Raw genomic sequence first — 14485 nt, forward strand, 5'->3', positions numbered from 1 at the left:
TAAACCAGTACCCTCAATTTTATCTTCCATGAGTTTCTTCATCCTTTCTTCCATATCATGTGTGAAATAATTAGTCCAATCCCCCACTTCCCCTTTCCTGAAGTAACTCTTTTTCTCAAAGATCTTATTGATTACCCCACTTTTATTAACCTCCAACTCCTTCATATTCTTGATGCTACAAAACTCAATAATCTGTTTTATAACACCATCACTCTCTTCTTCTTGAGAAAAAGGCATACCTATAAATTCAGCCACCCTCTTCAAATGATAAGAAGGATCATCTTTAAAGTCTTCATACTTAAGGAACAACACCTTATTTGGTAGCTCTAAACTCGCCTTCCAAAACCCAATAACATGATCAAAGAATGGCCCATACAAAATTCTACCATCACAAAAATACTCAAACATGTCCTCTAGACTCGGAGGTACGTAGTCTTCTCCCTTGGCCTTCTTCCTAGACTCACAAAAGAAGTGATAGAAGGAGACAAGTGTGTCGAAAGGGTTTCGACAAATGTACAAAATCCGACAACCAGATGTCTTGATAGATTCAGTGAGGGAAGCGTAGGGAAGATGAGTGCTCAATAGTCGAGGTGAAGGGAGCTCATTAAGATGATGTGGGCGAGGGTAATCAAAGCCATCACTATAAACATCACCTTCTAGATTGTATACAAGTTCTTGGGGATGATATGTGAGTAGAGGGTTTTCAGAAATGTGACGGTTTACAACAGCAAAGAGAAGTGACTTTAACCAAGTTGAACCAGCTTTGGGGATGCTTGTAATCAAGATATCATTGTCTTGAGCGATAAAGTGTTTTTGAAAGGAAATTACACTTTTGAGATTCCACTCAAATAACCAGAAATCTTGGTGTTTGATGAATGGAAGGTTGTTTGGAAGGCTTTGTAGAAGATTTTCTATGCCCTCTTCCTTTACTGGTATTTCTTGCTGTGTTTGATCTCGACTCATTTCTGTGGACAAATTCATCCTATCTTTTTGAAAGAAAATAAATTGAAGTGCAGACTTGAAAAGTATTATGTGATTCAAAAGTTAGGGGTACTAAATCACCCATTGACAAGTATACTTCCTCACATAAATTGTGTGGGGTACTAAATCAGGCCACTTACTTCTTTGTCACCCATTGCCTGACATATCACGTGAATTTAACTCAGAGTCGGATTGGAATTTGATCAAATCGGATTAGATCGAAGATTCCGATTTACTTGATCTCGGTGCACATAAAATCTCGATTCTGGGTTTTCAGTTTGATCCACTTCAAATCCGTGAATCGTCAACGGAGTTCTACGGTGTTGCCATTGTTGAAGCTTCGAAAGTGATTGAAGGAGAGAAGTTGAGAGATGAATAAGGACAAGAGAGTGAAATTGTAGTAGAGGAGAGAGAAAAGGGAGTAGCCATGGTGTGGACTTTGTGTGAGAGGCGGGTTTGTGTTAGCACTGATTCTAGTAACAGTGAGGAGCGTGTTACTGTTTGCTGGGCTTTTTATTTCAAATGAGACTAGGCCGACTACACGCGAAATTTTCGGTGTGGCAGACCGTATATAAGAATTTGTATTGTGGAATGACGGGAATCCAACTTAACAATAGAAATTATCAAAGCCTACACTGTAGCCCAATCTTGTTTAGTTGGTTCCTCATTTTTTGCTCATTTTAGACCTCGACAAAATGATATATAAGAAATAGTCGTAGGTATGTAATACACCTGAATGTATAACATAAATTGTTCATAAAGAGTATTGTGTATATTTGTGAGTACTTCTCCCTTTTTCAAAAAAATTGCAAGACACCGACTTTTTCACTATTTATTACTCTAGTTTCACCATCTCTCTTAACAAATACATATAAATCGATGTTATTATGTAAGATGTTGTTAGATTTGTCTTAATGTATAATCGCATGATTAGTAGTTGTATGGGTACAACCCAAGTACTTTAACGGATCCTCATGACGAGTCCCTGAGCATAATCATGGGTGCGGGCATGGCAATGTCATCCAAAACTCTATCAAAGTCAGTTCACCAACGTGGTCCGACAACATTGGCGGTCACCTAACAAGACAAAAGCATGAGAATTTTCCCACCTGTCAAATGCGTCATAGCCCTACACGTGTCGAAGGATTACACGCCCTGTCAGAGGAATAATACTTCTATAAATACCCCAATAGTACTATTCTGCAGGTACATTCTCTCTCATATTGAAAATAGCTTATCTCTCTCTAAATCCTAGTTGGACTGTAAAGAAATGGAGGCCAAACATATAAGGTCCTAATTGTGGTCACACTGTAATGATGTGCTTTGTCTTATTACATTAATAGCTTTTGTCCTATTCTAGCATGGTGTTATCCATTCTCTCGCTGCCACTTGTTAGGTATGCTGAGAATATCCTCCTAGGATCATGTGCATTGTCATGTGAGGTAGGGTTGCTAGAATAGACTGCTATATATATGCTGTATTGAGGTTCCTTAAAACGTAGGATGAAATGAATGAAAGAGAAAGACATTCACTGCCGTCACCATGAATGTTTAGTTACAGCAAATGAACACAAATGTTCGCATGGTATCAGAGCTCAGGTTCGAATTAATCCCTTATTTTTTGCTGTAAACTTCCATTCTGGTAGTGATATAAGAAAGAATGCCTCTGATTAAGTTACCTTTATAGAAAAAATTGAATCTTGTTTATTCTGTCTGATAGAAAACAAGGACCTTGTATGGTTTCTGTCCTGTTCTAACCTTATCTCTCTCTTATACTTGTTTCTCTTATCTCTTAAAAATGGCTACAAAAATTGAAGCAACAAACCCTCTTTATCTACATCCTTCAGAAGGAACAAGTTCCATTTCTGTTGAGAAACTAGAAGGGTCCTCAAATTATAGAGCCTGGAAGAGGTCATTTGAGATTAGCTTAGCTTCAAAAAGGAAACTAGGCTTTGTCACAGGGGGAGAAAAAAGAGATGGGAGTGATAAAGTAAAGGCAGATGCATGGGATACTTGTAATAGTATGGTCATTTCCTGGGTGTTAGGGTCTTTGTCTGAACCTATTAAGAGGTCAGTGATGTTTATGCATAGTGCTCATGAAATCTGGAAGCAACTTGAACTCAGGTTCACAGTGACTAATGGTGCTAGAAAATACATGTTAAGTAAAGCCATCTATGAAACCAAACAAAGTGGTAGGTTAGTGGCTGACTACTACACTGAAATAAGGAGTTTGTGGGAAGAACTGGAAGATCTGAAAGACTACCCTGCCATAACTACTTTGAACATAGAGATTAGCACTCACCTGGATGCTAGGAAGAAAGATGAAGAAGAACAAAAGTTGTTCCAATTCTTAAATGGATTGGATGATGATTATGGAACTCAAAGGAGTCATATTCTTATGATGTCACCATTGCCAACTGTTGATAATGCTTGTGGTATTCTTCAGCAAGAAGAATCCCAGAAAGAAGTTCATAGACACATTAAAACTGAATCTGACGGTCTGGCTATGTATAGCAGAAGAAATGATCTGAACTGTGCCAACTGTGGAAAGTTAGGACATTCAGCTGACAAGTGTTGGGCTTGCAAGGCCTGTGGGAAAGCAGGTCATAGTCAGGATACTTGCTGGACTATAGTAGGGTACCCAGTCAAGAGTAACAAAGGGGGTAAAGATATGAAAAACAAAGGAAAGAAGGTGTTTGGGAAAGAACAAGGAAAGGTTCAGCCAAAATGGAGTAAAGGCAGACAAGATGGGAGAAACAAGATGAGTGCCAACTCATGTAGCAGAACTGAGGAGAGCACAAGTGGAGGAATCACAGCTCAACAACTTGAGCAATTACTAAGAATGCTGCCCCTGCCCTCCAGGGAGGATAGAGATGATTCAGATGAGGACATGGATGCAAACTATGCAGAGATGATTGAATGTAACTTGGCTCACACAGCTCACCATGTGTGGATCATTGACTCAGGAGCCACACATCACATGACAGGCTGCAAAGACTTGCTGATGAACACAAGGAAGAATGAGACTCAAGCCAAGATCACTCTGCCAAATGGTGAACAATCTGATGTCACTCACAGTGGAGAAGTGAAGCTTCAAAATCACTTGCAGCTGAACAAAGTGATGTACATACCTTCCTTCAGACATAGCTTAATATCTGTGCAAAAACTTGCACAAGAGCAGAAATGCAAAGTAATGTTTCTCTCTAACTATTGTATCATTCAAGATGAGAGTAGTGGTGAAGTAAAAGGGATAGGCACTGCTGTCAAAGGTGTATATCACTTGGTGAATCAACCTGTGAAAACCATACTTCATCACTTGAAGCAAGGTGTGGCTCCTGCAAGTGCTAATATGGCAACCTCTAGTGAACTAGTTGTGCCTTCTCAGGCTGGTCTGAAAAAGAAAAAACAGAACATGACCACCCTGTGGCACAAAAGGCTTGGCCATGCTCCCATAGCTCGAATTCAGCACATTGGTTTAAAAGGGCTTGATGCCAGTAAAGAAGAAGTGTGCCTGACCTGCCCCTTGGGAAAATTCACTAAATTACCCTTCCAGCCTAGCCAGTCAAGAGCATCAGAAGCCTTTGAGCTTGTGCACATTGACACTTGGGGGCCTTACAAAGTGAGCACAAGGCAGGGCTATAGGTACTTTCTCACTGTCCTTGATGATCACACTCGTGTGGTGTGGATTCACCTACTGAAAACAAAAGATGAAGCTTATGGTGCCTTCACTCAGTTCATCCATATGGCCAGTACTCAGTACAATAAAAAAGTCAAGAAGCTGAGATCTGATAATGCACTGGAGTTCCAAGATAGATCATGGCAGGCTCTTTTTACTACTCTTGGCATTGTCCATGAAACTACATGTGTAGATAGGCCTGAGCAAAATGGGAGGGCTGAAAGAAGACACAGAAACCTTCTTGAAATGGCTAGGTGTCTCAGATTTCAAAGTGGATTACCACCTCAATACTGGGGAGAGTGTGTGCTTGCTGCTGTTTACCTCACCAATAGACTACCCTCAGTGACTCTTGCTCATCAGACTCCCTATGAGGTACTTAACTCTTCTCCACCTTCATATGCTAATCTGAAAGTCTTTGGTTGCCTTGGTATTGCTGTAAATCCTAGCAGAGAACATGATAAATTTAAGCCAAAGGGGGTGCCATGTGTATTCATAGGGTATCCTCAACACAAGAAGGGGTTCAAATTATTAAATTTATTGAATAACACTATGTTTATAAGCAGAGATGTGAAGTTCTATGAATACATATTCCCATATCAGATTTTCAAGCCTAAACACACACCTCATACTCCACTTCAAATCAATACAACCCTTTCAGACTTCACTCTAGAAGATGAACTCTTTGACAATGAACCTCACCTTCTTGACCCCACAACTCAAACCTCCCCACAACCTACTAATACTCAACCACCTCACACATCACCTGAGCCTATACCTACTCCTTTACCCCCAAGAAAATCCACAAGAGAACATAAAGCCCCTGTATGGCTAAATGATTACTACACCTCAAATTCAGCTCATCTTACCTCACCTGTTCAAATTCCACCTGTCACTGACACCTATACTACTCCTTCCTTTAACTGTTTTCTTTCTCAATTATCTTCCCAACTTGAACCTACCAGTTTCAAACAAGCTATTACACAACACCCCTGGGTTCATGCTATGAATGATGAGCTTAATGCTTTAGAAATAAATAACACTTGGGAAGTAACTGACCTACCACCTGGAAAAAAGGCCATTGGGTGTAAATGGCTCTACAAAACAAAATTTAACCCAGATGGTAGTGTGGAGAGAAACAAAGCAAGGTTGGTGGTTCTAGGAAATAGGCAAAGGTATGGTGTTGATTATGCAGAGACCTTTGCCCCTGTGGCAAAAATGGCCACAGTTAGGTCTTTCCTTGCCATTGCTTCTCACAAGAATTGGAGTGTACAACAAATGGATGTAAAAAATGCTTTTTTACATGGAGATCTTCAAGAAACTGTCTACATGTCCTTCCCACCAGGGTACACTGGTATGGGTACAAGACTAACTGTTCACTCACAGGGGGAGATGTATGAGAAAGTTCCCTCTACTAGAGTCTGTAAACTTCTCAAATCTCTCTATGGGCTTAAGCAAGCCCCTCGACAGTGGTTTGCAAAACTCAGCACAGCATTGAAACAATTTCATTTCATTCAATCCAAATGTGATTACTCTCTGTTCACTAAGATGGATCAGGGTAGTTTCACTGCTGTTCTAGTGTATGTTGATGACTTACTAGTTGCTGGCAATGATATGCAGGCTATTCAAGCCACTAAAGACTTCCTCTCCTCTCATTTTCATATGAAGGACCTTGGAAACTTGAGATACTTCCTAGGGATTGAGGTTGATACTTCCCCTCAAGGCTACTTTCTCTCACAAAGGAAGTACTTGCAAGACATCCTACAACAATACAACATGACTCAGTGCAAACCTCTTAAGCTGCCACTAGATTCTCACCTGAAGCTAAGAGAAGATACTGGGGACCCCCTTCCTGATCCTAGTGAGTATCAACAACTCATAGGAAAATTAATCTACCTTACACTTACCAGGCCAGACATATCCTTTTCTATACATGTGCTCAGCAAGTTTATGCACAAACCTACTACAGCTCATCTTCAGGCAGCAAAAAGAATTCTAAGATACTTATCTGGCTCTCCCACTCAAGGCATCCTTCTTGCTTCTTCCTCTAGTGCCACCCTCACAGCCTATTGTGATAGTGACTGGGCTGGGTGTCCTAACACTAGGAGGTCTACTTCTGGCTTCTGTGTTCTCTTTGGTAAGTCTCCTATATCCTGGAAGAGTAAAAGACAAACTGTTGTTGCCAGATCTACAGCTGAAGCTGAGTATAGGTCCATGGCCTTAGCTGTCTGTGAAGTAATGTGGTTAAAGCAGCTTCTCAAAGACCTGGGCCTCAAAAACAAAAGCACTACTCCAATCTACTGTGACAACCAGGCAGCAATTGCAATTTCAGCCAATCCTGTCCACCATGAAAAGACTAAACATGTGAACATTGATTGCCACTTCATCCGAGACAAAACTCAAGATGGCCTCATTCATCCAACCTATGTTCCCTCTGCACAGCAACTGGCTGATATCTTCACTAAGCAACTTACTGTAGCTCAGCACTACAACCTACTTCACAAGCTGGGAGTGACAAGTTTGCCCTCTCACCTTGAGGGGGAGTGTAAAGAAATGGAGGCCAAACATATAAGGTCCTAATTGTGGTCACACTGTAATGATGTGCTTTGTCTTATTACATTAATAGCTTTGGTCCTATTCTAGCATGGTGTTATCCATTCTCTCGCTGCCACTTGTTAGGTATGCTGAGAATATCCTCCTAGGATCATGTGCATTGTCATGTGAGGTAGGGTTGCTAGAATAGACTGCTATATATATGCTGTATTGAGGTTCCTTAAAACGGAAGGATGAAATGAATGAAAGAGAAAGACATTCACTGCCGTCACCATGAATGTTTAGTTACAGCAAATGAACACAAATGTTCGCATGGACTAATAGTGACTTGAGCGTTGGAGGGGGTTTCCTCACAACCACCCTGAGGGCTGAGGGTAGCTCACGTTTGCTTGCTGTGCAGCTATTCACTAAGGATTTTACTCTCCAGATCTTTGGCGGACTTCATTGAGGCCGCTAACTGTTTGACAACTGAAACACTAGTATATTTGAATATTTACCAAAAATATTGAAAATATTATTAGTTATGGTTTAGTAATAAAGTTTATTGTGAGATTATGCGTATCCTCGACATACGTACTCCATCTCCGTACTCTAAAATATAATTTATAGTGGAGTGATCTATTAGAATTTAGAGGACTACATAATGCCCAGTATGGGCCAGCCAAAACTTCTGTTTGTTATAATGTGATCTCCAAATCCGATCAAATTAGGTACAACAAATTATTTCGTGCATGATAGCTGGAGAAAAATTTGTTTACTTAGTAATAATCCACCCAATGGAATAGTCATTAATAATTAGTGGAATAAAAACGCATTAATTAATTATTTATAATTATTTTATTTCTTTTTATTTTTTAAAAAATAACATTAATTATTTTTATTGCAGATGTCGTATGACTTTGAATCAATGAAATAATTATTTTATTTCTAATGATTAGCCTACCCAATGAGATAGAATAAAATATAAATGCGGATCCAAAACTCTTTTATATAAAAGTTAAATTTATCTCTTGATCGGAAGATCCAAGTCTCTTTCCAAAAAGCTACATTATTGACCACCAATAATTGAATAAAAGTTATCTCTTGATCAGATAAGTCTTTTTTTTGTATTACTATCATGATCTTCTACAACCAAGTACCTTTGGATTTAATGGTATGGCTTGTTATCTCTCTCATGAAAGACAAAGTTCAAATGTGGGCAAACCAATAGAAAATTCATCTTACCATGAGGTTCCGAAAAGGGCAAAAAAAAATCATGATCTTCCATAATATACCAAGGACAATAAATACCTACTGCTAAAAGAAAAAGAAAGGAGGTACGGTGTTGATATTAAATAAAAAGTATATCCACAATGAATCAGAATGAAACAATGGAGGAAATATATGTGGAAGAAGAAGAAGTTGAGAGGGTAATACAAAGCCTTCCAAAGGTTAACTTAAAGAGCAGCTCACTACAAATGATAAAGTATCAAGGTTTCTGGTATTACCTTGATAGTGAAACTCCTAAATTTAGAAATGTCCTTACCTTTCAAAAACACTTTGTTGCACAAGACACAGATATCTTTGTTACTAGCCTCCCTAAAACTGGTACTACATGGTTAAAATCTCTACTCTTTGCAATTATTAACCGTCTCAAATATCCCATTGATCAAAACCCTTTACTCACCCACCATCCACAAGAACTTGTATACAATCTAGAAAGTGGTGTTTATGGTGAAGCCCTAGCTTATCCTCACCCATGCCATCTTAAAGAGCTTTTATCACCTCGGGTTTTTGGCACTCACATCCCTTATACATGTCTTCCTGAATCTATCAAGACTTCCGAATGTCGGATTTTGTACATTTGTCGAAACCCTTTGGACACACTTGTGTCTAGGTATTATTTCATTCCTCAATACGCGAAAATTACTAAAGAAGATGATCTTGTACCTAATGGTTTTGAAAATTTCTTTGAGGATTATTTTGATGGGAAATGCTTATTTGGGCCTTTCTTTGAACATGTTCTTGAGTATTGGAAGTTAAGTTTAGAGCAACCAAATAAGGTGTTGTTTCTTAAGTACGAAGACTTGAAAGATGATCCTACATATCAATTGAAGAGGGTGGCTGAATTTATAGGTATGCCATTTTCTATACAAGAAGAAAGTGAAGGTGTCATAAAACAAATTATAGAGTTGTGCAACATTAAGAATATGAAGGAGTTGGAGGTTAATAAGAGTGGAGTTGTTGGCAAATACTTCGAGAAGAAAAGCTTCTTTAGGAAAGGGGAGGTGGGGGATTGGACTAATCATTTTACACCAAATATGGTGGAGAGGATGAAGAAACTCATGGAAGATAAACTTGAGGGTACTGGTTTATCCTTTAAATTGCTCCCTAACTAATTGATGATGTGCACTGCTTCCTCTCCCTTATCTTGTATTGTTTTCTTAATGCTTTTATTTGCTTCCCTTAGTTCCTTCATCACCTATCTTTATGAATAAATGTTTAATTAGTTCTCTCTTTTGGATGTAATTTGTGTTGAATCTAATGAATCCGCCAAGCTTTTATTCTCTACCGCGCACCTATATTTTGCTTAGAGATGGCCACCGGAGCAGGCCGGGTTGAGATTTCACGGCCCAGGACTGGACCGTGAAATTCACGATTCAGGCGTGCTGGTCCACTAGCTGAAAAATCTTGACGTACACTGGTTTGTTCCCGATTTTCACGGTTCGGGAACCGCTTTTGGCGAGCTAGTCCAGGCTGGCGCGCCGACATGAATTTTTTTTTTTAAAAATACCTAATCATTGGAATCATTCATTATTGTTACATAAAACCTTTAAAATTAATTAAAATATATACAATTATGAATATTAATGAATAATTTCATTATTTTTGAATTGTATATGCAATTTGATTAATATATATATAGTTTGATTAAAATATATACAATTTGAACATACACAATTTGGTTGAATAATTACTTGGGTTAGGTTGGTCCGGTTCATGGGACGAGTTGGGCCGATTTCGTGGACTGAGTTGAGCGGGTTTAATAACGGGCTTTTGTGGGTTTGGTTTAAAAAATCTGGCCCATAACTCATCCACCATTTTCACGGTTCGAGCCGGGATAGATTGGGTTTTTTGCGGACTAGACCCACACGGCCCAAGAAGTGGGTTGTAATGGATGAGTTGGATTGACCCGCACTGTTAGCCATTTCTAATTTTGTTGCATGAATATGGGGCAAGGGTTCAATTAAAGGTTAGTTAATGTTATGACATTACTAGTTATGCATTGATTCATACTGAAATATAGGACAATGGAGTGTCTATTAATAGATGCAATATAAGTATGCAACTAATTAGTGACATTTAGGATGCTGAAGAAAAAGTTATGCAAAACCTCGTGTCATATCAAAGCGGAATTTTTACTTGTTCCATTCTGTTTTAAATGAAACATTGGGTGAAATGACACTATTTGTTGATCAATTATGACTCCAATGTAAAAACATAGTCAAGTGAGATCTTGTTAGATTTATCTCGATACATACTATCAAATTACTTTTTTATATTTTTTACGTATGCACAATTAAAAATATTAATAATTAAAAAAAGTGCATTTAATTAGGTGAAAAAACAAACATTTTATTTAAAACAAAACAGATAAAATATATAATTCTCTGTTTAGTTATTCCCAAAGTTGCATTTGTCCAAAGCTCTGCAAATTCATGCATAGTGCAAGTGCAACATCGACCTTTTGTTTTGTTCTGATGTAGTGCACTGCAACTCTGCAACTGCAACATCCAATAATTGGAGCTGTGATAAGCTCATAAGCATATGTCTGGTGGAGTCTCTACTCTCTAGACGTAAATGGACATTTGGCTGGTTCCTCATTTTTTTTCCTCATTTTAGACCTCCAAAAATGATATACTTCCTCCCTTTTTTTAGATGTTACACTTTTTATTTTAAGAAATTTCAAATTAAATGTTACATTTTTATTTTGGGTAATATCTTCTCTCTATCTCTCTCCTATCACATGTTCACATGAGACCCTTTTGTTTTCTTTCTCTCTATCTCTCCCCTCTCCAAAAATTACCTAAGAGTCCGTAATTTGAAAAGTGTAACATCTAAAAGAAAACGAAGGAAGTATAAGAAATACTCTTAGGCTATGTTCACTACTCCACCTTATTTTTGCTTATTTCAGATCTAATCAGATCAGATCAGCAAAAATAAGTTCAGATCATGCTTATATTTAAAAATCACTATATCTTTCATTACATATTAGTAAAAATTATAATAATTGAATATTAATAAAGTACTCATTGAAACGAATCAAATAAGACCCCACATGACTATATTTTTTCTTATATAGTGAGAAAAATCTAAAAGATAAGATCTTGTTATCAAATCAGTTCAGATCAGATCAGAAAAAATAAGTTCAGATCAGATCAGATAAGTTCAGATCAGAAAATTTCAGGTGAACTAAACATAGCCTTAGCCGCTTAGGTGTATACTACACCTGAATGTATAATATAAATTGTTCATAAAAAGTATTGTGTGTATTTGTGAGTACTTCTCCCTTTTTCAAAAAAAATTGCAAAACACCAACTTTTTCAGTATTTATTACTCTAGTTTCACCATATTTTTTAACAAATACATATAAACCGATATTATTATGTAAAATGTTATTAATTTTGTCTTAATATATAATCGCATGATTATTAGTATATTTGAATATTTACTAATAAATATTGAAAATATTATTAATTAAGGTTGATATATAGTAATAAACTTTATTGTCAGATGGTGTGTATCCTCAACCTACTCCACCTCCATACTCAAAAATTATATTTATAACGTTATTCCATAGCCCAATAATTCAAAGTGATCTATTAGATGAATACAAAATGCCCAATATGGGCCAGCCAAAACTTCTCTTTGCTATAATGTGATCTCCAAATCTGATCAAATTAGGTACAACAAATGATTTCCTGGATGATTAAGCTGATGTTGATGTCAATTTTTATTGTTATACATTATCAAGAAGCAGTTGAGAGTTGAGAGGTACTGAGGTAACACATGATTCACATGATCTTAGCTTATTGAAGAATGTTTTACGTAAATGTTAGATTTTTGCTTGGCTTGTCTATCCATGTATATATATACACATATTTCCACGTCTATGAACATGGAGCCACTAAAAAACACAATGAATAAAAGCCAAACACAAGAAGTAGTACTAGTAGATGAAGAGGAAGTTCAAGAGCTTAAAAAAAGCCTTCCAAAGGCTACTTTCATGGGTAGTAACCTACAACTAGTAAAATTTGAAGGCTTTTGGTGTCCTCCTAGTCTTAACTTGAAGAATGTTCTTATGTTTCGAAGAAATTTTCATGCTAGAGACACTGATCTTATCATTGCTAGTCTCCCAAAAACTGGAACCACTTGGTTGAAAGCTTTACTCTTTGTTATTGTCAATCGTTTTCACCACAAAATTGATGATAGTCCTTTATTAACCCATCATCCACATGAGCTCGTGTATCGCCTAGAAAAGGACATATATGGTGAAGCCTTCACGTATCCTAGCCTACACCATTTTAATGAACTTCCTTCACCTAGGCTTCTCCATACACATCTACCTTATGCGTCTCTTCCTAAATCTATCAAGACTTCCCAATGTCGAATTTTGTATATCAGTCGAAATCCCTTGGATACCTATGTTTCACAATTGAATTTTTATCCAAATGTTATTAAGAAGCAAATGGGGGAAGATTTCCAACTCCCTTGTGTTGAAGACTTTTTTGAGGATTGTTATGAAGGGAGAGTTCCCTATGGTCCATTTTTCGACCACGTAGTTGGATATTGGAATCAAAGTTTAGAGAAGTCGGAAAAGGTGTTATTTCTTAAGTATGAGGATTTGAAGGATGATGCGATATCTCATTTGAAGAGGTTGGCTAAATTTGTGGGTATGCCTTTTTCTTCCAAGGAGGAAAGTGATGGTGTGATTCAAAATATAATAGACCTTTGTAGCATTAATAATCTAAAGCAGTTGGAGGTTAATAAAAACGGAGTACTCAATAAGTTCTTTGAAAAAAATACCTTTTTTAGGAAAGGGGAGGTGGGAGATTGGACTAATTTTTTCACTCCTTCTATGGTTGAAAAAATGAACAAATTAATGGAAGAGCAACTTTGGGGTACTGGTTTGTCCTATAAATTGCTTTCTCACTAGTTTAATATGACAAAATGTATTGTAATCAGGTCAAGAAGTGCAACTCGTTGTACTTGTGTCAAATTTGGTTTTGAATATTTTTCTACTAAGTGGTAAAAGTTGGTTTCATTGATGTAATTGCTAGTAGCAAATTTGCTATGCACCCAAAATAAATAAAATGTGTGTTTTTTAATAATTCGATTTATGTCACAAAATGTATTCTATCGACATTTTATAATTAGATATTATAACGTAGTTGAGTATTTATCATCACTTATCAATATATTACAATCTATAAAGGAAACTTATCCTAAGATTATGATTATCAACTATTATTTATGTTAACTAGTTCAACTCTACAAACTCTTTCAAATCTCCTCATTTTCCATTACTACCGTTATCACCATGACATTACCAAGCCATATGGGTGCAAATGAACTCATACTTTCGCGAACTACTCACAAGCTTGGCCAAACCTCATCTATTAATAAATTAAACAAGCTTGAACAAAATCTAAAATTCGTTGATGAACTAGCCATGCTCGAACCACTTTATTTTTGGCTTGATAATTTGAACAACTCATTTATTTTTAAGCTTTTAAATGACTACGTACACTTTTTCTGTTCAAAAATTTGGTGCGTTCTCTTAACCTGAATTTATCTAAATTGAACATAATAGTTCTGAATGGACATGATCAATCCTGATTTTCTCTTATGTTTACACCTAATCGGGCCTAATCAAACATAAACTAGTTTTCTTAAGGTCAATAGAATACATAAATTTCTGAAATCCTTAGTACATTTTAATATCTTTTACAAAAAGTGAAATCGATCACTTATCCTTTACTTACATTTTCGATCAAGTATTGTACTTCTAACTTTTTCAAAAATGAAAAGATTCTAAATTAAAAATATTTATAAATGTGTATAACACGGGTCACAAATCTAGTCCACATTACAAACCTTAGTTTACGTCAAAAAGAATAATTTTTTTCTCAAGATATTGCAAAAGCGTACTTCCACATAGGACTGGGTGCGAGAATTTTTTTTTAATTTGTATTATATAAGTGAAGGAGAAAGGAAGATGGTGTCCTCCTTCGAAAAA

The 14485-nt window shown here is 36.9% G+C and overlaps 3 protein-coding genes across 3 annotated transcripts; 2 read left to right on the plus strand and 1 right to left on the minus strand.

Annotated features, from left to right (window-relative positions):
• Positions 1-3: 3 nt before the first annotated feature.
• Positions 4-1612, minus strand: LOC104890830 (cytosolic sulfotransferase 15; the record flags this gene model as incomplete). Its single annotated transcript, XM_010676440.3, has 1 exon — positions 4-1612. A coding segment is annotated over exon 1 (978 nt), but the record flags the coding sequence as incomplete, so codon positions are not given.
• Positions 1613-8496: 6884 nt separating this feature from the next.
• LOC104889829 (cytosolic sulfotransferase 5) lies at positions 8497-9756 on the plus strand. The gene has a single exon (XM_010675163.4). It carries the CDS (start codon positions 8559-8561, stop codon positions 9582-9584), a length of 1026 nt encoding a protein of 341 aa, XP_010673465.2. The 5' UTR covers positions 8497-8558; the 3' UTR covers positions 9585-9756.
• Positions 9757-12349: 2593 nt separating this feature from the next.
• On the plus strand, positions 12350-13654 carry LOC125499491 (flavonol sulfotransferase-like). The gene has a single exon (XM_048648358.2). The coding sequence runs from the start codon at positions 12359-12361 to the stop codon at positions 13400-13402; it is 1044 nt and encodes a 347-aa protein (XP_048504315.2). The 5' UTR covers positions 12350-12358; the 3' UTR covers positions 13403-13654.
• The last annotated feature ends 831 nt before the right edge of the window (positions 13655-14485 follow it).

The sequence above is a fragment of the Beta vulgaris genome, chromosome 1, assembly GCF_026745355.1.
Source record: "Beta vulgaris subsp. vulgaris cultivar EL10 chromosome 1, EL10.2, whole genome shotgun sequence".
In the NCBI taxonomy this organism is placed as follows: Eukaryota; Viridiplantae; Streptophyta; class Magnoliopsida; order Caryophyllales; family Amaranthaceae; genus Beta; species Beta vulgaris.

What these genes read in the sequence shown, in the direction of transcription:
- LOC104889829 (XM_010675163.4), top strand. Translation starts at nt 8,559, where the DNA reads ATGAATCAGAATGAAACAATGGAGGAAATATATGTGGAAGAAGAAGAA.
- LOC125499491 (XM_048648358.2), top strand. Translation starts at nt 12,359, where the DNA reads ATGAACATGGAGCCACTAAAAAACACAATGAATAAAAGCCAAACACAA.